Source organism: Cebidichthys violaceus, unplaced genomic scaffold (genome assembly GCF_023349555.1).
Source record: "Cebidichthys violaceus isolate CVI_PGR_0920_01 unplaced genomic scaffold, fCebVio1.0.p SCAF_5, whole genome shotgun sequence".
NCBI classification, from domain to species: Eukaryota; Metazoa; Chordata; class Actinopteri; order Perciformes; family Stichaeidae; genus Cebidichthys; species Cebidichthys violaceus.
This window is the reverse complement of record NW_027176705.1, coordinates 6,306,447-6,329,697: the sequence shown is the minus strand read 5'-3', so window position 1 is coordinate 6,329,697 and position 23,251 is coordinate 6,306,447. Positions and strand designations below refer to the sequence as shown.

Below are 23,251 nucleotides of genomic sequence, written 5' to 3'. Positions count from 1 at the left end.
ATAAGAAGGAGAAAGATGCAGACAGGGAAGGACTCAAGAGTGAGAAAAGAAAAAGAAAATGTTCAGAGCTAGGTTAACTGTTTCCAACCTATTTCAAGCCATTATGCTAAGCTAAGCTAACCGACTGCTGGATGTAGCTTCATATTTACATGATTAGGGCTGGGTGTTATGGAGAATATCACGTATCATGATATTTTGACCAAATATCTCGATATTGATAATATGATGATATTGTGGAATTGACAACTGGTGCTTCTACAAAATATTTTCACAATGAGATTTTTGATAAATTATCATCATATACAGTATGTTGATACTATGACAAAGTGGGTAAAGACAAATAATAGAACAGCTAGAACCGTCTGGTTAGTTCAATGTTTATTTATTCGTACAGTAGCTTGCCTACTTCAGTAATGGCATTTCTGCAGTTAGTTTAACCTAAACAATGATCTACTAAGTTGTTTCCTGTGAAGACTGAAGTTTATTTTGAAAGGACTGTATGCATGTATTGAGCGGAAATTGACAGATGCCGTTGACTTTCATAGGAAAATGCACAAAAATGAGGAGTAACTTTTTGTTAGATATCAGAGGAACTGCTGTATGAGGATACGTTGGATATTGATACATATTGCTCAGCCCTAAAGGCGCTACAGAATGAATGAAGCTGTCAGACACCTGCAGGGGAACAAATGGGGAAACTGGGTGTTAAGGAGTTAACGTTTAAAACACTGTGCTGTCTTAATTTTCCAGTATCTCTGTTTGTAGTTCAGGGTTTGTGGGTTTTTTCTTTTTTGTGTTTGCACAGTTTTAATCAATCATGTTTGGAGGAGAGGCAGATACCGGCTGGGACCATTATCACTAAGAGGTTTTTAAAGCCATTCATGTGATGCGAGTTATACAGATATCTCTCCTACATCGGCTCTCTACTTACCCTTTTATATTACGTTTCAATCAGTGATAAGTCATGTTTATAGCAGCAACCATTTGTTGCTCAATCATGCATACTGATCCTAAAGGCACTGCATTGCTGTCATCTTCTGCTAATGCTTTCTTTCTTGATACGATCTGTGATGGACTGCAATACCCATAAATCACAGTGGGCGTTATATGGGAAGCCAGCAGCACGGATGCAGATGTAATTTCTCTCACTTTACTTTTTTTTTTCAATTCGCTACTTCTTTCCCTTTTATTCCATCATGTTGAGCTCCAGTTTCTTGTTACTATCGTCACTTTGTTCTTCTTACCTGTCTGGTCATTAACAGAAAAAAAAGCTGTATGATGAATTTCTGTAGTTAAAAGGAGTAAAAGTGAAACCTAGAACTGCAGTCATAAAATAAATATTTGGCATTTACAAGCACAGCGGGGAAAATTACTCGTCGATCTGTTCCCAGCTCTTCATGAGCATGTTGAGGATACAAGCAAACGAAAGGCGTGGGACTCGAAACTGATTTTTTTATTCCCAAATTAAATTAAACTCATTAACATTTTTAACATATTCATATGATGTTTTAAATCTGGGCAGTCAAGAGAAAAATAAACGGAAGAGAAAGTGGTGTGCAAGGCATCGCTGTACCGCCAAGTGTTGAGAGACTATCAAAATAAAAGTCGTCGATATTCAACAGGCTGTTGGCTGCTTGTTCAGCCAGCTGTAAATGTTCTCATAAATTTATGTTAAATTGAGAGCAGCTGCTCAAACTATCGTACCTATCAAAAGCCTTTTGGTGGACTGTCAGCAGGTTGAAGTTACACAGAGCTGGTATGTTGGAAGTAAACTTGCCTGAATTATTATAATTTTTGCCAGATCTTATCATGGCTTAACTATAAGTTTAGACCTAAATGCTGAATTCAAACGATGCAGTGCTCCCATATAGCTAATATGCTTCTTTAATAGAGAACACTCTGACTTGTCGAACACAGGTGTTACTAATATTAATTACATGCAAGGGTGCCAGCTGCAGGATTGCTATTATGGCCTATAGACATTTTTTTAAATGGCCTCAGCAGGAAAAGCACAGGTGTAAATAAACTACTTAATGATGGCTGAAGTGTAGACTCTGAGGCAGACGGGCGTGTTAAGAAGCAGAGGAAGCTTGATTAGGATCAGAGGAAACGGAGGACATGACGGATGTGATCAACCTGATCTGATACACAGAAACACACACTTTAGCTGACTTCATTTGGTGTCTGTTATTGCTCAAGGGTCTTACTACCATGTTGCATTGGTGTTGTACTTACACCTGCAACATTTGACAAAATCACACTACTGTAAAAGATGCAAATGTGAGTGTTCTCGCTGCGTGTTTAGTGACACTCTGAAGCAGTGAAAACACATTAAGATTGGGAGATTTTATAACCAGCTCAAATGCAGAGCCGTGAAACATCAACAAGAGTTGACTGTAAAACGTCAGAAAGACAAAAAATGCCCAACGAAGCAGAAGTCCAAAGCCAATTTAGAGCTTTATTTCACTTGAAAACGTGTCCTGTTTTTCCCTCAGAGCCTGTCAAACTGTATTTCTGCAGCAGAGTATACTGCCAGCTTTAGTTTTCATCCTACACTGAGCATTACCATTTGACTGTTCACTCAGTTGTCATGAACACATATAGAAATTGATTTTATGTAGGTTTTTTTTATAGTAGTTGTAGGTGTTTGTGGACAATCTGATCTTATTTCAGTCACTGAAAAATGGGTATATTTTTAAAGCGGGTTGACGCACTGTCTACAATAGATGAAAGGAAAGGCTGGCACAGAGTGAAATGATGTGAGAGTCACAGAAAACAAGAAGTGAATGCAAAGGTCTAATGAGCATAAAAAAATAAATAAAAAATGGTGTTCCCTTAATCGCTTCTCTCAGGTGTAGAAATAAAGTGTTTGCGGTGGTCTCTAATGTGACGCTGTCATTGGCAGACAGCGTGACAACTGATCAATAAAGCATTTTGGAGAGGGTGAAGGTGAAAGGGAACTACAGAGCAAATGGATTTAGACAATAGTTTTCAAGTCAAGGGCAGCAGACTAGACAGCAAATGAATGGCACTAATTACTCTGCCTCGCAGTGTATCGATCCAATGGGTTTTATTGGGAACATAAATGGACATGGGAGGGATGGCTCGGTCATCTGTCTATTTGTGTAAATGGTGAGGGCATGAACTGTGCTCTTCTAAAGAACTGGTGGAGTGAATGAATGAAGACCTGATAAAAGGAGCAAATGAAAGGGTGAGTGAATGAAAGAATGACGTAGTCTGCTTCCAGACCTCCAAGTCACTGCACACATCTTGTCAAGGATTCAATCGGTGATTGAAGTGAAACAAAGTATTTGTACTCAGTCTGATTATCTGGCTCTGGATGAGTGAATCTTGAATGCGATTTAAAACATGTGTATGAATTGATTTCCTCATTCAGTGCTCTGCCAGACGCTTTGATTTGTTCTTGCGACGATAGAATCACGTTCGCTAGACAAATGATAATCCAGATTATTTCAATCGATGTTGAGATCACTATTATTTAACATGATTATTCATGATGATTTTAGGGGCAAAACATTTGTATTGCACTTTCACATATAAATAAACAGAGTAAATGCTTTCACTTTCATGTTGTGCTATGTTCCTGCTAATGAACAAATATTAGCATCAAAATAAGATTTAAAATAAGGTTTTTCTCCACTTGAATTCAGTGCATTTATGTTTCATCAGTCTAAAGAAACAACTCAAAGAGAAAGTTTCCATCATGTTAGTTTTCTTCAAACTAAGAAACGGAATGGTCAAAAGAGTTAAATGTGAAACTTGTATGTTGATATTAAGACAAAAGATTAGTTGTTTTACGGTGTGATCATCTAAAGAATACTGAACATTTTACAGCCAAAATGCTCTAATTGATATCTTTAAAAAATAACAGCTTCCGGTGTCTCGGATGAGATGTGTCTCAGTTGCTCTCCTGTTTGTTTGCTTTCAGATTAAACTGTGTGCATCATTGCTCATCTGTGTGTGTTTGCTCTGCTTGTTTCAGGATGATTGGGGCTCCAGTGACTTATCCAGTAGGAGCAAAGCTCACTTGTCTGACGACAAGACTCACGGCCTGGAGACTCTGCCGCCAGGTAGGAAACTTCACTACCCATCATGCACTACAACCAAAGATGCTCTATAACAAAGATGGCGCATTACAAGCTCAGTCAGTAGTTTGACATGTTATACACTTCCTGTCTCCTCAGTGGAGACGCCTCCCACACCTCATTTGTTGTGAACATCGTGTGGATGGATGAAAGCAGATTGGGTTATATTTTCATCACGTTTTTCTATTTTCTTTTGCCAACCAAAGATATTTACACAGCTAGCAGCATTACAAAAATGTGTTATCTAGGGAGTTTGCCAGCTTGTGTTGCGAGACCTGGCAGGGTATGTTGCTGACACAGAGTGAGGTCTTGATCAAAGTTAATTTTTGAAAAATGCCATTTCAGTGTCAGAATGTTTGGAAGATATTTGGCTTGTGAAAAATTGGGTCCAATATTTACTTTGGTGACAATGGAACATAATCTTTGTTCCCATTGGAGTCAATAGACTCAGGACCTGCTGCTAGTGTCCTAAAGTGGTGAAACCCACATGACACGGATACGGGAAACCAAACTGTCTCATCTACAACCACACTCTGCCTTAACTACATGATGACGTTAATGCCACAAATGGATGAGATACTAGTTCTTAGGATATTCATTTGAGTATTTTAAGGGAAGGAGCTAATCAAAATGTTTTTTTTCATATTCAAAGTCAGGATATTTGACCAGACCTCAGGGTCAGTTCAGTACCTCATTGTTTCTGCTTGAGAAGGAAAATGACGAATACATCCCAGCTGTGAATCATGTGCATGGCTGACCCTGAACACCACAGTGATGTATCCAGAAAGCATTCCACATCATGTTCCTACAACCATAATCATTTCCTCTTTGAGATGTGGTAAAACAGTGGCATAGTTTTATAACCAGTAGAGCATGGACACCCTCCTTAACCATGTTTAAACATCCACAGAGAAAGAGGAGATAATTCAACTCAGCAAGCGGTGTGATGCAAATGTCAAATTTTGGAGCTATCCAAAATAATTCCTGTATTCATTTTAATCTCGCCACAAACCCAGCTATGCATCTCCACCCCGGCATTGAGGAGCATTGTCTCAGAGTCCGGTAGTGTAGAGCAGAGCAGGAGAGTCACAGCAGACGGAGCATCTGAGCCGCGATTTCTCATTCAGCTCTCATCGTCAGCCCGACTCAAAGCAGCCACCCCTCCCTCACAAGCTCGTGACCTGCGGAAGCTGAACACACACTCTCTTATCTGATCCAGCGCTGGAAATGGAATCCAATTTGAATGTTGAAGTGGGGGCATTTCATCTTCAGGGTGACTTTACAGGATTACAGCAACCGCAGCGTATCACAACATCAGCCACAGCGCGCACACACACACACACACACACACACACACACACACACACACACACACACACACACACACACACACACACACAAGAAGAGGAGAAAGAAGAAGAAGAAGGAGAATGGGAGAGTGAAGGATAAAAAAGACGGATGATAAAGTCATGAAAGAAAGTGGTTTCACAGGGAGCGTGAAGGAGTGAAAGCTCAGGTTGTTGAGAAGTGCATCAAGGCTCTTCATAATTCAAACAGTCACCAGAATATTTGCACGTCTCACAACAATTTCTCAAATCTTCTTTGACAAATATTTAAAACATGGCAATGCACCAAGTAAACCTTATTAAAATGAATATTTGAGTAACTGTTTTTCTCAGAGTTTTTCAAGGCTCTTTAAAGTGTGTTAGATCATTTTTATTCAAGACAAGTTGACTGAACTTGCTTTGAGAATCAGACACTGAATGATAAACTCAATCATGGATGCTACTGACATCATACACATAAACATCCTGACCAGTCACCTAAACCTCTTGGCCTTAAAAATATAGCTTAACAAAACAAGATCAAAAATATACTCAAGGTCCGCTTACTAGCTTTTTCCAAAGCATTCAACCACATCTCATGGTCTTCATCTGTAAATTAAGTTTGGAGATGTTAACTGTCGTGGATGGTCTTCTACCATATAGGTGATATGAAGCCATTCAAACATCTGACAAGTACTTCTGACGGAGTACATTGGCCTCTTAAAGCCCAAGATGGTTCCTTGTTGCTTCAAATTGCTTGTTTTGAACGACTTACAGTCCAAAACCCAAAGATATTTAGTTTACAATGATAGACATCAGAAGAAAATAAAGCTGGAAACTTGAAACAGAGAATGAAATATTCAAAAATTAATTGAATATCCAAATACAAAACAATTTAACCACTTTAAAGAGTAACTGCACCTCCTAAAAAATCTAGTTTTGTTGTCTTCCAATGGTCTGACTTGTCTCTTTTCTGCCGTGATGTAGAAGTGTACTCCAGGACACTGTGACATCACTGTTGGGTGTAGCTACAGGTGCGAATAGGCACACTTCTCATCACATGCATCAATGACGCTGTGTTTGCAGCACGTTAAATTGCTCTCAAAGGTTTACTTGGATCATTTTCAGTGAGTGAATCAACCCTGTGCACATTGAGCGTTGGTGTTCTCCGAGATGTTGGGCGGATGGTTCATGCTTCAGTACAGATCGAGGGTGAGCCTGCCAGTTACCGTCGGTTGGAAACACAACAGCGTCAAGGGATTTCCAGAAAGTGTTGCAACAAAACAAAAACAAGCAGTCAGCAGCTGTGGTTGGAAACAGCTCGCTGACGAGAGGCAGAGGGAGAGTGAAAACTGTTCAGACCATGCAGACCACACCTTTCATCAGCACAAACCAGTACAACAAGCCGCCAGCTGGGTTTAGATGGGTGTACCAGCTAAAGTCACCTGCTAAAGAGAGTATTGGAAGAATGACAGCTGAATGATTAATCCCAGTGAGAGGCCGGACAGTTAATCTCCGCTGAGTGGTTCAGCAGACAAAGAAAAGGAGGATTGAAAGAGACGGTGTGAGATAAAGATGTTCAAAGTCTGAGCTAAACACTCGCAAAGTTGAAACACTAATTTCACTACAATAATTGCTTGCTGCCACTAAACATAGATATCAGCAAGGACATCACACACTCTGACACGTACAGCAGTGTCTCAGAGACGCCGCTGTACAGTCGCCGGCGGATCATAGCGAGCTTCAGCTAATTAGCATGCCAGACACATTCACATGCTGTCAGGACAGACGCATGCACACGCACTCTCTCTCTCCTCCTCGTCAGGCTCCGTTTCTCTCTGTCTGTCTGTCTGTCTCTGCCTGTCGTACACACACTCGTCCATACTGAGAGATAGTGTAATCTCACACTGCCATATGCTTAACACAAGTCATTAGCATAGCAGCTGCACCCGGCTAATTAGTTGCATTATTATTCGTGTGTGTCTGTGTCTCGGTAGTCAGTGATAAAGTGTGAAATTAAACATGACAACTTTCTCTACTTAGTGCGCAATGATCTCCATAATCTGGACAGACAGACACAGCGTGCTCTCGCTCTCTCTGTGTGTGTGTGTGTGTGTGTGTGTGTGTGTGTGTGTGCGTGTGCGTGTGCGTGTGTGCGCGTTTGATAATGGCTCATGCTTTCCAAATGTATATGTTTTAGGCTGCAGTAAATGACTGAATTGAGTAGGATTTTTTCTCTAACTCGGTGTAGTGCATAGAAAATGTTCTTTTGTGTTTCTTAAAGTAGTCTGGCCTTGTCCTTTGAATTCTCTTCTGCACAGTTTTTCATATAAGCAGCATAAATCTCATGTCAGCTTTCCTCATTGCCATGTTGTCGCCTTGTCAAGCAGCAGCTTGAATCAGCCAGGTTTCCTTCCTGTCAGTCATGAAGGATTCTTGCATCAGCCAGGCTGCTGCCTACATTTCATATTCCCACTGATGTATAATCCCATTCATTCCTGAGACACACAGCCTTTGTGAAGGTTTAAACTTCATGTTTGGTGGCAACTTTTATTTTGGGATATGCTGTGTTTATTTATTATGTATTTCACCAGACTGTCACACTAAAAATGTGGGGTTTTTTCAAATTAAAACTCGGACGTACGATTTGTTTTCTGGTCATTTAGTGTTTATCTGAGAGTTGAAACATAAAGAAGAAATGTGAAATGAGTTGTTTTTTTCTAACCAGTGTGCTCATTATCTATGTATTTGGCAATACAGTCTAAAAATATGTAAATCAATCCTGGAACCAACTTTAGGGTCAGCAACATGGTACAATAATGTGTTTTTGTTCACCAAACAGTCTGTTTGCTTTTTCCAAATGAAATATCTGGAATTTCTGAGCCTTTCCATCTCAGTTAAACCACAGATGAATGACACAAACAAGGCAACACTGAAATAGTTTGTCCATCCAACTTCTATGGATGTTTATTGGCCGTGTGCTTAATGTGTGTGTGTGTGTGTGTGTGTCTGTGTGTTGTGTGTCTGTGTCTCCAGGTAAGGTGCGCTGGCAGGATTTTGACCAGGATCTGTATGTTGGAGCCACGGTGGTCCGACCTGGTCAGGATCCGTACGCCAGGAACAAGTTCAACCAGGTGGAGAGCGACAAACTCCGTATGGACAGAGCTGTGCCTGATACGAGACATGACCAGTATGTATCTCTATCAATACGCTTACTGTCTGCGTCATTCTGTCCTCAACCTTTATTGTTGCATGTGAAATTGCAGGGATTGTCTGTGTACATACCGGTTATTGCAGTCTGTCTATTTGACTAGTTGGTTCCAGACCGGATAAAATCTCTTGGAAACTCCCTCTATTGTATTCTACCAGATAATAACCAGGAAGTGGCAGCAGAGCAGACCTGCACTGTTCACCGTCTGCTCCATAAATCCAAAAACTTCTCCTAATGACTGTAGATTATTTGTTAAATGGACAAAAATAGATCATGGCACAATATCTATTGGATCCTTTATTAGAACAACATTTTACGGAGTATGTTTGATTCCTATGTCTGCGATATTTTCTTGTTTCCTTCTTAATTATGTTGCAGGATATTGGTCATGCTTGAAAATTAAACTGCATATTTTAATCCATGATGCTATTTAAGTTAAAATAGTTAACCCTTAAAGCTCTCTGGAATCTGCAGAAACCTTTCTTGTCACTCTTCATGGTTTTCTTTGATAAAACATAAATGGTTTTAATGTTGTGAACGCAGCAGTGTGTTGCTTTAAAAAAAGATTGATTTTAAATGATTTATTGACCAGACCATGAATACAAAAGAGGTGGTATCGTCTAATTTTGAGTCTTACCCCAAGTCTGTCCCTTAACTTTTTGTAAGAAACTTGATTTAAAGGTGTTTAAAAGTTAATCCTTGTTGGTGCAACCGAGCCTTAACATGACAATCTTTAAGATTTCAGTCCTGGTTGATTCAGGATTTCTGTTTGAGGGAAAACAGATGAATTGTGCTGGAGGCTGCATTTAAAATTCATTAATAACATGTTATTTTTCAGAACTGTGTGCATTCTGTGTATACAAAGTAGAAAAACAGCACTTTCTGGAAATGTTGCCACAGACACCCAGTTACTAATACTGGAAATGTAGTAGTTTCATCAGTGGGTCACAGGCTAGAGGGAGAGGGGGTGAGGTTGATGGAGGAGGGAGGTATAGCGTGTATGATAAAGCCCCCAAAATACGATTGCGTGATTGCATGCGTGAAATAATAATAACTTGAGCGATTTCAATGGGGCGGTAATATAATAATGACCGGAAATTAATTTCAGTTTTAGTTTTTTTTAGTTCTCTTGTGACATTGAACCACAGAAACACAGGACGTGATCGTTATGCAGCAATTGCTTCGCATCGGACATTAAACATTATGAAAATTTCTACACAGTTCTCTAGCCATGTATTTTTTATATGTATATTTTTATAGTTTGTATATGTAACTACATGCTTCTTAATCAGAATACATTTATAGATACGATACCAAAATTGACTAAAATAAAGGCAAAGTAATGCAACTCTGAAAGAACATTTTTGTGAATGCAAACCAGAAATGGAGCAGAGCAGGTAGCCTTATATGAGGCCTGGTGATTTATAAGTTTAGCTGTAAATCAACTTTACACACAAAGAAGTGAAAGTGCTGCCAACATTGTGCTCCTCCAACAGTATGTCATCGTATTCAATCTTTGGTTCCTGCAGTATCTGTCTGGAAGTACACTGTGTGACTCAAAGACTATTTTTGTAAAGGCTGTGGTTTGGCCCCACTGATATATTGACCTAACTTAGACAGCTAGAGCCATTAGCCTGCTAAAAGAGCAGGGATGTGTCTCTTATTGATCTGGTAGCGATGAGTCATTCAGCAGCACTGATTTGTGAAGGTTTTCCAGAAAAGAAAAAATAGCCTTTTTGTTTTTGCTTTCAGGCCAACGCTGCTTCATTTGTGCTTTCAACACGAGATCAAAAGAACTTATAGGTTTAATTCTCCAGCTATAAAACACGCACCAGGAATATTCAGGAGGATTGTGGCAATTCAAGATTGATGCAGCTTCAAATTGTCTGTTTTCAGGGTTTTAAAGCCAGTGCTGCTTTGACAGTCGTGGTGCTGTGACCCCACACTACATGCACACAGACAATTTAATGACAGTGTGTACTATACACTCAATATGTAGTGTACTCTTTAAACAGCACATACTACACATCTGGTATGTGTTAAAGCCTCGAAGGCCAAACTTTCTGTTGGCAGTAAGTCCTTTAAATTATAGGTGATGGTTCATTTCTTGAAACAGGATTGTGGATTCTTTCTACACACGCGCACACACACATCTGCTCTGTGATGTATGTATGGCGTGTACAGGGCATTACTACAGGATTTATGCATCCTCCCCTTGGCTCCTTGTCTCATGTAGCGTCCTATCACCCATGTTCTTCACTTTTAGGTCGGGGCAGGATTTGTCTCTGTTCGACAAACACACACGCACGTACACAATCCATGGGATTTTTGCCCCACGGTCCTTTAAACCCCACTGTCACTCCCAGCTTCAGCAGAGCGTGCGTGTGTGTGTGTGTGTGTGTGTGTGTGTGTGTGTGTGTGTGTGTGTGTGTGTGTGTGTGTGTGTGTGTGTGTGTGTGTGTGTGTGTGTGTGTGTGTGTGTGTGTGTGATCCCATTTATTGTGTTCATATATTCAGAATCTGTTTAGGGAGCAGTTCCAGCTCGCAGCTTTGCTCACACATTCAGCTGTGCGCTCCTGTGAGTAGGAGTGTTAGTGCATTTCTACACATTTAGGCATTTATGCTTTTCTGTCTTTTTTTGTCTTTTTTATTCCTAATTGTGATGGTTTCTTGTGTGTGTAGCTGCAGACATAAACAGTGGAAGTCAGACCTGCCGGCCTCCAGCGTCGTCATCACCTTCCACAATGAAGCTCGCTCTGCTCTGCTGCGGACTGTGGTCAGGTAGGTGAATGGTGTGTGTGCTGTCCACTTAAGAAAACATTTCCTATTTCGATTTTTGACATTTTTAATATGTTTTTTCTTCCTATAAATTGCCTTTCCCTCTCGGTTTAGTGTCCTGAAGAAAAGTCCTTCTCACTTGGTCAAAGAGATCATTCTAGTTGACGACTACAGTGATAATTGTGAGTAATTCACGCAAACAAATTGTACAACTAAACAAACCTAATAAATTCATTGAGTAATTACATGCTTTGCGTGTGTTTCAGCGGAGGATGGAGCGCTGCTGGGGAAGATTGAAAAAGTGCGCGTGTTGAGAAACGACCGCAGAGAAGGTAGCTAGAAGAAGAAGGTTTTATATTAAAGAAACATCTCGGCGATGTTTCATGAATGCAGTTATCCACCCAAGTTAATGTTTGGGGGTGAAATCATTCTAAATGTATAATTTTGATGTTTCCCTCAGGACTGATGCGTTCAAGGGTTCGTGGGGCAGATGCCGCCACGGCACCCGTCCTCACCTTCTTGGACTCTCACTGTGAATGTAACGACCACTGGCTGGAGCCGCTACTGGAGAGAGTGGCTGAGGTACACACACACACACACACACACACACACACACACACACACACACACACACACACACACACACACACACACACACACGCATATAAACCCACACCTTTATACATCAGTAAAGTATATTATCTAACATACAAAAAAAGTTAAAAATGAACAAGTCCAATCAGATAAACAATGAAAGGATTTTAATGTTGTGATGTTAAAGGGTAACTTAGACTTTTTACTTCCTGTTTTTGTTTTTTTACATCCACATTAGTCACTTTGACACAAAAACAAGGGAAAATAGGCTTCTTGTTCAAAAATACTGAAGTTGCCCTTTTTAGGAGAGACCATTAAAGACTGGTGTGGCTCAAAGGTCAAAGAATGTGATACTATAAGTCTATAAACAGTCAACACAGACCCTGTAGAGCAGCTCGCCATTTTGTGACGTCACTCTGATTCGACCTCCTTCTTTGTCTAAACACTTTAAGTTTTATTTAGTTTTGCTTCTAAGGCTTTTTTTAACGGTGACAGTGAAGATATAATACACAGCAACAGTCCTCTCCTTTTATATTTTTATGTAAAGCATCAATATATTACTCATTGAATTTTCCCTATGCTAGTAGTTTCATAGTATCATTGTAACTTTAAAAGGATGTGACGTCTTGTAATTTGACTTAAGAAAAAAACAAAATGAAAATGTTTCAAGATGCAAGTTTCTTGAAGAGTCTTTTGCAGTGTTTTAAAGATGCACTGTATCACAGGGCTCAACATTGCTTCACAATGGTGATGATGTAATTCATATTGGAAGGGGAATTAGCTCTTTCCTTCACTCTTTCACAAAGAGGTCAGAGGTCAGGTTCAACTACAAAGCAGCTCCGTGGAGCTGGTAGTCAGTCAGTGCCTGGTTAAAAACAAGGAGCGCATGACTTCAATAACAGGAATGTTTGGACCCCCTTCGGTATAAAAGCACATTTTCACTGGTCCAAAAATTCACATTTCCTTTTTCTGATCAGACGTGGTTAAAATGTCCTTCCTCTATTAAAATGAAAATGTGATATTCAATTTAATATATTTAAGTGTATAGGCCTGTGATCCAGTAGGTCATAACTTGCTGGTGTTGGACTTTATTTTATTTATTTCAGCAAAGAGAGAGTAATCATCAGTCAGAGCTCTAAATGATGCATGAAGATGTTAGTCAGGTTTTATTCCCAGAGTCAGTACAGTTATATAGAAAAACTGTTTTCCACCAGGTTTATTTGGTTTAAAAAGACAGACCTCTCACTCGTTTCCTTCAGCAAAAGATGAAAAATAATAAAATGAATTTCCTCTGACAGAATAAACATAAACTCCATAAAAGATTAACAGTGAGTTGATAATTTAAATGAAGTCATTCAGTAATGACTTGAGAGGGAATCTCTTAATTAAATGTAATCTCAGTCTGAAGTGGGACACTGTTTAAAATTGAGGTTGTTCTTTAAATATTTAACTGATATGACTGAAATTAGTGTGATTGTGCATTTGATCCTCCCAAACGCGGTGTTTTGTTGTTCCCTAGTTAATAAACGCCTCGAGCCAAATCTAAAACATTTTGCTGTCAAAGTAATTGACTTTGCTTTTCTTTGCTTTAGTTGTACCTCTAAATAATGAATCACTCAATTCAAAACAGAAAGAAGGAAAAATGCAGTCTGTGTGGGTGGAACCTCATGTGTCATATCAAAAGGTTTCAGCCCAAAATAAATAAACTAACTCGGTACCTTTGAGGCCTGTTTCTGTTGTTGTCATTCTGGTCACTTGAGCAATCCTTTCTCTAAACTGCTGCAAGATGTGATGCTGTGGGAGTGATTTATTGTAGGAAAGATGGCTTCTGCTTCATAAACACAGAGATAAACTAAATACAGAGTGTAAACTAAACGTGTGAGTCATTGGTGTTGAGGGGAATATTTACTTCCGCTCTACACAAAACATGGAAAACTTGGACTTTAGTACATTCCTGTTATTCCCATTCTGAGTTTGCTCAGGACAAATTGAGTATTTAGTCTCCGTTCTTCCTTCTCAGGACAAGAGCAGAGTAGTGTCTCCTATCATTGATGTCATCAACATGGACAACTTCCAGTACGTAGGAGCCTCGGCCGATCTGAAAGGAGGTACAGTACACATACTGTTTCGTGTAGTTGCGTATTAGAAGCATTAATACCTGTTGTTCTACTTCATTAACAGTTTTCGCTTCAGGCTGTTGTGGCTCTTTCTCACCCACAAGACAAACACTTCCGCTAAGTATACACCCAGCATGTTTAGTGTTACTGCACACAAACTGTGTCTTCCGCACTGCTGAGTGAACTGGATTTGTATTGATACAATTACTTTTTTGTCCCATCCTTTGTATTCTAGTATTACAACTTTATACAGTGTCAGGTTTAGAAGTTGTAGTCTCTGTGCTGACACATGAACACAAGTGACATCAGGCAACTAATGGTCATCGTCGTGTGTGTGTGTGTGTGTGTGTGTGTGTGTGTGTGTGTGTGTGTGTGTGTGTGTGTGTGTGTGTGTGTGTGTGTGTGTGTGTGTGTGTGTGTGTGTGTGTAGGTTTTGACTGGAATTTGGTGTTTAAATGGGACTACATGACTCTGGACCAGAGGCGAGCCAGACAAGGCAACCCCATCGCCCCCATTAAGTAAGTCATTCACACACACATCCACTCTAGTGATCATACACGACAGACACACTTTTGTTTGGCAGTTTCCACTGTTCTTACTAATCTCGCTCTTTTCCTCCATCCATCCATCTATCTCTCTCTCTCTCTCTGCCTCTCTGTCTCTATTTCTGCCTCTCTGTCTCTCTGTCTCTCTTTCTGCCTCTTTGTCTCTCTCTCTCGCTCTCTCTCTCTCTGTCTCTCTTTCTGCCACTTTGTCTCTCTCTCTCTCTCTCTCTCTCTCTCTCTCTCTCTCTCTCTCTCTCTCTCTCTCTTTCTTTCTCTGCCTTTCTGTCTCTCTCTCTCCCTCTCTCCCTCTGCCTCTGCCCCGGCAGGACTCCAATGATAGCAGGGGGTCTATTTGTCATGGATAAGGATTACTTTGAGCTGCTGGGAAAGTACGACATGATGATGGACGTATGGGGAGGAGAAAACCTTGGTGAGTGCTGCTAAAGTCTAAATGCAAATTCAGATGAATCACAATGGAGCATGAAGTCAGTAGAATAATGGCAGACAGACAATGGTGGTTAGAAGATGAGAATAAGACACAGTAATAGATGCAGATGAATAATAAATATAAAGGTGAGTGAAAGAAACAAAACAACAGAGTGTGATTAAAAGTGGCAGTTAACAAAAATAAACTATTGTCAGTCTTTACCATTACACTGTATTGTGTTGCACCCCCGACTGTCTCATTCCCGACTATCTGCTTCTAGACGTGACAGATGTGACAGGAGTTTCACCAGAGGCATTAAAGAAATAGTTTGACATTTTGGGAAATGCAGTTTTTAACTTGCTTGCGAGAGTTAGATGAGAAGAGTGATACCAGAGGTCTCATGTCTGTACTTTAATAGGAAGCTGCAGCCAGTTAGCTTAGCACAAAGACTGGTCTTATAAGTGTAAAAATAACAATTTGAGTTTAAACAGGGACTTTTGTTCTTGACTATTTCTTGAGTGCAGGCTGGTAGGCAGAGTGTTGGACAGAGTCAGGCTTCCCTCTGTTTCCAGTCTTAATGCTAAGTGACGTGTAGTTTTGTGTTCAACATACAAATACGCCTGGCATCGATCTTTTTATCTAACTCTCAACAAGAAAGCAAATGTGCGTATTTCCCAAAATGTCAAACTATTCCTTTAAGTCTTAAACGGGCCCACATTTGTAACTTCTTTATTTTGACAGATTTCTGCTCACTTATAATATGTGCACCGTCTCTTGTGATGTGTCTCACGCTGTGATCAACTCATGAGATTATTTTGGGTTTGTGTGCCAAGAAAATCCTTTAGTAATTTGGTCGTTGTATTTAGGTAAAAGACTCTTCCGGATTACAGTTGATCTTTAGAAAATTACAGTTTTAATGTGATAATAACTATAGTGCACACAATAGAGATCATTTGCAAACAATACAATGAGAAAATAACAGCTGTGTCTCTCTGTTGCTTTTGTCTGAATTCAGCGGGGAAATAGTCAAGAATAAACAGAATGATTCAGCTTCTCTCAAGACGGAACAATGATTCAGAGCCGGATTGACAATTCAGATACTGATTTACTTGTGGGCTCATTTAAACAGCACATGTTCAAATGCAGACAATGTTGGAGAGGGAAGCAGACAATATCAGCATACTGACAAAAACATTAATGAGGCGCAGACGTCCTGAGTTAACAACCCCTCAAGACATCTTTCATACTGCTTGTAATAATCCACTGTGATATTTTTATAGAAACAGTTTGTTGGAACAAATGTGTTGTGACGTCTGTATTTGTGTGTGTGTGTGTTTCAGAAATCTCATTTCGCGTGTGGCAGTGTGGTGGCAGTCTGGAGATCATCCCCTGTAGCAGAGTTGGCCACGTCTTCAGAAAGCAGCATCCATACACCTTCCCTGGGGGCAGCGGTACTGTGTTTGCAAGGTAACGCGCGCACACACACACACACACACACACACACACACACACACACACACACACACACACCAAGCAGGTTGGACACTCATTAACTATACAGGCTACACTCATTTCATTAATTCATTCAATTACTGAAGAACAGTATGTCCCATTCACACGTTGCATTGCTGCTATTCGTTTAGTGTATACTGGATATCTTGTGCATCCTTTTAAAGGTGCTCAATACAAAATTCAGAGCATTTCTATTGCCTCCACACGGCTCTCAACATGGAGACGGCTTGCAGCTAACGGCGCTAACGACACTAACAGTGCAAACATTGTGCTGTCGGTCCAGACAGCGCTATCAGTTGTAAGCGACTTGTAGGTTTCGTGAGAGAGCAGTGCAGAGCAGCGGTTTCGTTCTCTGCTCAGGTAGACATTATTCCACTATATCTTCACATAGCTAATAGTTGTTTGATGCTATTTTAATGCTCTGAATGTCGTTTAGAGAACCTTTAATGAACCATCAAGTCATGATTACACCTGTTGTGTCATTTATTCTTAATGGGTTTTCTACTAATAGCAGGGTCGGGGGTTCGATCCCCAGCTCCTCCTGTCCATATCAAAGCGAATAAGCACATTTTCTTTGAAATATTAACTAAGTAACTATTCCTTTAAAATAATATTTTCAACATGCCTAGTTGGTAAACTGAAACTGCTGAGGAAGACCATGTGATATGATTGAAAAGCTCCAGAACAGCTGCCAAATGGACCATTTAATCTGCATCATAATATTACAATAACCAAAATACCAGATGGCATCTAATATTATATCTGATATCTGATATCAGTATGTGGATGTATTGAGCAGCTCTACCCATAATTATTTCTTGTTTGGGGAATGTAGTAATCATTTTCTTTGGTGTTATCTTTTCATATGGGTTGATTACTTCCCCCCATACAAAGCTCTTTATACTGAAATTATTTCTGCCGTAGTCACTTATATCATGTACTGTTGTAAACACATTATTGAGTTTTACGACAACTTTGACAATTAAACCAGTGTTGGATAATTGAAACCAAGCACCAACAATTAAAAAACAATAAAAAAGAGACAGATTGTATAATAATGCTCTTTTTAATGTAGAAGATCTGTTTTTGCATGTGCTGGCCTTTTAGAGCGCTGATAAATGTGACAAGATAATCAGTGAACATTTGTAATGGGATGCATGATCCATGGAAAGATATGGATCTCTGCTTTGAAGCAGTCTCCAACCACAAGTAACCACCCCTGGAAGAGAGCCTAACAAACCCTCATTGGCCTGATTACAAACTTCAACAAACAGATAACAGGGAATGTAAAGGGGCTGTGGTTTCTCTGGTTCCACATAGCACTGTGGAGCAAACAAGAAATGAAGGGCGTCATAGACAAAGATGGTGGAGTATCTTTGGAATTACCTCGTCTCTATTTTAAGTTAGTGTCTGAAATGGTCACTCTGAGATGCTGAGTGACATTTCTGATGCCCGCTGCAGATGAAAATGACTGAATGTTTTCTGGTGGCTGTGACCAACAGGGAAGTTTAACATAGAAATGAACCCTATGACGCACAAGTAAAGAGCTCTGAATTGTTAATAATACTTATGCACTGAGGTAATTCCTATGAATTGTGAATGGACCCTGAACTGGATGAAACCGAAAAGAGACGATTCCAGTGGATATGAACTTCAACAGTAGATCAAACGGTCTCAGAGCTTTTTGCATTGTGCTGGCTGTAGATGTGGCTCTGCCATTTCAGCTTAGCTCCTGTGGTCCACATTTCTGAAGTCTTAAAAGTAGTTGCGTCACCCTTTCCGACATTTCCAAATATAATTTATTAATTGATGGGTGCAGTGGTGTTCTCTTGTATCAGTGACCGTGTGGAGCTACGAGACAGCGCCTGTTTTGCCTGCTTGGATAGCTTTATAATCAATTTCCAAATATTGAGTATATTGGACGTGTGGAGACGGGACCATCTTACAATCAATGTGAAGAAAATCCCCTCCAAACCTCATAAATCAGTCATATAAGTTCCCTCTGGGTACACTGCCTACAGCATGTTGCTGGGGAGCAGATGGATCAGGATTAAATACAAAGATTTCTGCATAAGCTGAAACTGAAAATAGTAGATACTATCGGGGTGACGGCCCCAGCCATCTGCATTTTGAGTTCACTGATGTTGGAAATGTCTGGATGTTCATTCAGGCAAAACTACTCCTTAATGTTTGAAACTGAGACATTCACTGTGCCAGACGTTCACTGTGTTGATGAATCCTGTCTGAGCAACAAAACACTGGCAGTGCTGGCTTGTTTGTAAGAATTTACATTTTTTATTGATTACACTATAGTCAGTTATTTGTCTTGTGTCACAGACAAAAGCAATGCAGGCAGCTTTCCTTAAACGCGTGTCACCACAGAGCCACGTTAAAGGTTCACAGGTACAGGCTCTTTACTTGGCTAGATTTGACGAATCATAACACATTCTGTCAGTTTTTGCAGTCACAACTTGTTGTCATATTGTCAGTTGTCTTATGATAATAAAGATAAGAGCTGAAATCAACAATAATTTTCATCATTGATTTAATATGACAATTACTTTCTTGATTAATCGTTTGGTCTAAAAAAAAAAAGTCAGAAAATGTCTTTATTTTACTAAAACCTGAGGCGACATCTTTGGATTGCTTGTTTTGTACAACTGACAATCCAAAACTCAAAGATCTTCTGTTTATTATCACTAAAACAACAAAAGCATCAAATCCTCCCAACTGTGAAGCTGGTTTTGTTTTTTTGTTGCTTTAAAAAAAACGACTGAAGCAATTATTCAAATGGCTGCTGATTAATTGTACTGCCAATCAATTGATTAATCAACTCTGATGAAGTTAGCGTGATAACTTTGCTGTTCACCATGCCAAATGAATATCCTCCCAAATGTGGAACATGGACTTCTTTTACCCGGTAATGCCAACGCCGTAATCCTACTTCATGAGACAGAGCCCAGGTAAATAAAACTTTGCAGCTACAAGTGTTGACTTGCTTCAATGTATGTGTATTCTAACAGTCTGGCACATTTAAGTCAAAATGTAGTCAAAATCAGAACACACAGACATGATACACATATTTGTATATTCAGTATGCTCCTTTTAACTCCAAAACTTGCCTGAGAAAGTAATCCAGTGCCGTCTCAACTTTATCTATTTATTATGACTTCAGCGGACAGTACTGTGTTGCATCATCAAAAAAAAAAGGCACAAAAATGACATGTCTGGTTACAGCTCAAGGACTGTCCTCGACCAAAGAATCAATTTAATCGACAGACTTGTAAAACTGATTTTTTTTTTTAAAGAATCACACAAAAGCACCACTTTAAATCTTGTGTTTACCAGGTATGTGCTCATTAGTTTCTTGTAATTAAGTCATTCAGCGTGGAAAATGCCTAAACAATGTCTAATTGACTAAATAAATCTTATTCGGCTAAGACCAAAACTACAGCAGCCCCCCACAGCTCCCATACAACTTCGACTCCGTTCGCTATGTACCATTATCTTAAATCTGTCTCTCTGTCCCTGTTCTTCCATCTCTCTCTTGCTCTTTGTTTTAATTACCTTTTCCAACCTTCATTTTCTCACCTCACCTACTCTCGGTTTCATTACTTTTTTTTGTCTATCTTCCGTCACCCTCCCTTCATATATTCCTTTTCTCACCTGTTCGTCAGGAACACGAGGAGAGCAGCAGAGGTGTGGATGGATGAGTTTAAAAACTTCTACTATGCGGCCGTACCCTCAGCGAGAAATGTCCCCTACGGAAAGTAAGTACCACGAAGTATGAGCCCTACAGCATAATGTAGCTAGATCATAAAACTACAAAAGCAGCCACGTGAATTGGCATATTAATTGGTTTGCCAATTAGCAGCATGTCAGCTGTGAAAGAAGTCAGTTACTCCTTTCGTTGAAGTGACATGAGGCAGTTAATGTGTTTTAAAAGAGGGCAAAAGTCAAAAGACTGCTGTATTTATTGACGTGCTGAAGGGATTAGTGTTAGAGTATGACGGCATTCGTCAAAGCAAAAGAAAATGATGGACGTGCAACACATTGGTAAAGAGGATCCATATTAAACAGGCTAGTTATAGAGGTTTTAGTCATGCCATGCAGGACTCTTGTTGTATTCTTGATGATGATGATGATTGTTTTTGTGTTTATTTCACTTTTATCTGTATACTAGCTGACTGCTGCTGTGTGCCTTTTCACCCTTTTTCCACATTTCTCAGAATAGGCCTCACAACAATAAGTCCTCTGACATCCATGCAGTGCAGCTGAACAAAGATAAAAATGCTCATTATGTGACCTTGTGGGAACACTCCTGTCATCTCCCTCCAGTGCCAGCCTCAGCAGTTATTTTCCCCTCGGCCTCCACTATCTGCCCTAACAGAGTGGCTATAACTTAATCAATGTTGGGAAACGCCCTAAGAACCACAAGTGATCAACCCTCTAACGCTCTCTCTCTCTCTGCCTCTCTCTTTGTGTGTCTCTCTCTCTCTCTCTCTCTCTCTCTCTCTCTCTCTCTCTCTCTCTCTCTCTCTCTCTCTCTCTCTCTCTGCCTCTCTTTGCCTCTCTTTGTCTCTCTCTCTCTCTCTCTCTGCCTCTCTTTGCCTCTCTTTGTCTCTCTCTCTCTCTCTCTCTGCCTCTCTTTGTCTCTCTCTCTCTCTCTCTCTCTGCCTCTCTCTCTTTGTGTCTCTCTCTCTTCCTCCCTCTCTCTCAGTATCCAGAGTCGTTTGGAGATGAAGAAGAGATTAGGATGCAAGCCATTCAAATGGTACCTGGAGAATGTCTACCCTGAACTGCGGTAAGAAAATTATAGCATATTATGTTATATTACATGGGTACATGGTATGACACTATCTATGATATTATGAAATAAGACTTAAATGGCACTTAAGAATACCTCCCACCTGAGTTTCAGTAATGCAAGGGCTTGGTTTGTAAGAGACCACAGCTCTGCCAGGAGCATCAGTGTGCCTGTGATCTCCCGTGTGCTGTGATCTAATGTTTCATGCTTTAATAAGACTCACAAATGACTGTGGTGACACTAATGACTAACCCGTACTAGCAATTATGCCTCTGGCACATTATTACATTTTGGCTGGTTTGCAATTTGTCACTTGTTTGAATGAGATTAATAATGTATAAATGTAACAGATCCTAATTTAAATAATTTCAGATGTAATTAGGTTATATTCTCCTATTTGTCAGAAGAAAATGGTGCAAAAACATTGTTCTCTTTATTTAGCTCACCCTACTTCTGTCCTCTTTAGTTTTACCTTTCACTATACACTACTAAATAATATAGCCTTAATATCTTTATGGATTTGATACAATCATGATAGAGTAAATATTTTAACAACACAGTGTTTGTGTGTGCTCAGAGTCCCAGACCACCAGGACATAGCGTTTGGAGCGCTGCAGCAGGGAGGAAACTGTCTGGACACTCTGGGTCATTTTGCCGACGGCGTGGTGGGTGTCTACGAATGCCACAACGCCGGGGGAAACCAGGTAGCATTACCACAACAACACACACAGGTCAGCTTGTCAAATTCTTTGCTCTAAAGACACCGTGGTGGCACTAGTGGTAAGGGCACATGGGAGTATGTCATAGGATTCTACTATTAAAGGTCTATTGGTGCACAAAAGCTGCAGAATTATCTTTATTCTGCAGCGTGAATATCCTTACAGTTAATACATGTACTGTCATTAATACTGTCTGTCAGTCAAGCAGCAAACTTGCACACTTGCAACTTCAACAGGTGTAGTGATTTCTCTGGGGAAAACTGGAGTCACTTGAAGTTACCCCCAATCATTTTTGCATTATTATAATTAATTATAATATTAAGGTAATAATTCTTCCTGTGGGTGTCAGTTATGCTGTAGAGTACGATATCACACAGATACCGACATGAAGTCACCCAACCCCACCTCTATTATCTATTGCAGTTTGTTAAATCAGTGCAGTACAAACATGAATGGAGCAACAGTGTCTTACATTTCATGTAAGACGTACTGGATCAGCCAATCTGATGAAGACGTCCTTTGTTTGATTAATGCTGCTGTTACTCATAGTCTTAGCTGGTTGTCACAAATAAGAAAGTTAACTTAAACATTTTGTTTCAAAAAAGTTAGTGAACTTTGTTGTTTAAACAAATTGAAAGAAACAAAAGCTGTGGTGCAGGTTTTTTCAGTTTGAACAGGTATTCAGCTATCAAACATTCTTTCTGGATTGATTTTCTTATTCTTGATGTGCTGAGCTTCAACATGTGCTGTAAAATAAAACATCAGATATTATTGATTATATTGGCCACTAGTCCATATACAATGACTAGGATCATTGTTAGCACAGGACATCCCTAACCCCATTATGCGGGCATGCAGAAGTGCGTTTATACTAATGTTTTTATCCCTTTTTTTAAAGGAGTGGGCCCTGACGAAGGATAAGTCAGTCAAACACATGGACTTGTGTCTGACTGTGGTGGACCGAACGGCCGGCTCCCTCATCAAATTACAAGGCTGTCGAGAGAATGACAGCAGACAGGTAAAAACACCCACTTTGCTTGGATGGTTTACCAGAGCTCTACTCTCCCTTGCAAAGTAGAGCAAATATCAATGCACATTTCTATACGGTTT

At 39.9% G+C, this 23,251-nt stretch overlaps 1 protein-coding gene across 1 annotated transcript in view; it reads left to right on the top strand.

Moving 5' to 3' along the window:
- Positions 1–23,251, top strand: part of galnt2 (UDP-N-acetyl-alpha-D-galactosamine:polypeptide N-acetylgalactosaminyltransferase 2) — a 48,440-nt gene that overhangs the window by 21,453 nt on the left and 3,736 nt on the right. The window contains exons 2-15 of the mRNA XM_068730134.1: positions 4,004–4,091; positions 8,468–8,621; positions 11,325–11,423; positions 11,535–11,602; positions 11,687–11,752; positions 11,881–12,002; positions 14,035–14,122; positions 14,562–14,649; positions 15,003–15,106; positions 16,444–16,570; positions 20,293–20,385; positions 21,336–21,419; positions 22,000–22,126; positions 23,040–23,159. Coding sequence (XP_068586235.1) covers positions 4,004–4,091; positions 8,468–8,621; positions 11,325–11,423; positions 11,535–11,602; positions 11,687–11,752; positions 11,881–12,002; positions 14,035–14,122; positions 14,562–14,649; positions 15,003–15,106; positions 16,444–16,570; positions 20,293–20,385; positions 21,336–21,419; positions 22,000–22,126; positions 23,040–23,159 — 1,428 coding nt within the window. The remainder of the gene's footprint in view (positions 1–4,003; positions 4,092–8,467; positions 8,622–11,324; positions 11,424–11,534; positions 11,603–11,686; positions 11,753–11,880; positions 12,003–14,034; positions 14,123–14,561; positions 14,650–15,002; positions 15,107–16,443; positions 16,571–20,292; positions 20,386–21,335; positions 21,420–21,999; positions 22,127–23,039; positions 23,160–23,251) is intronic.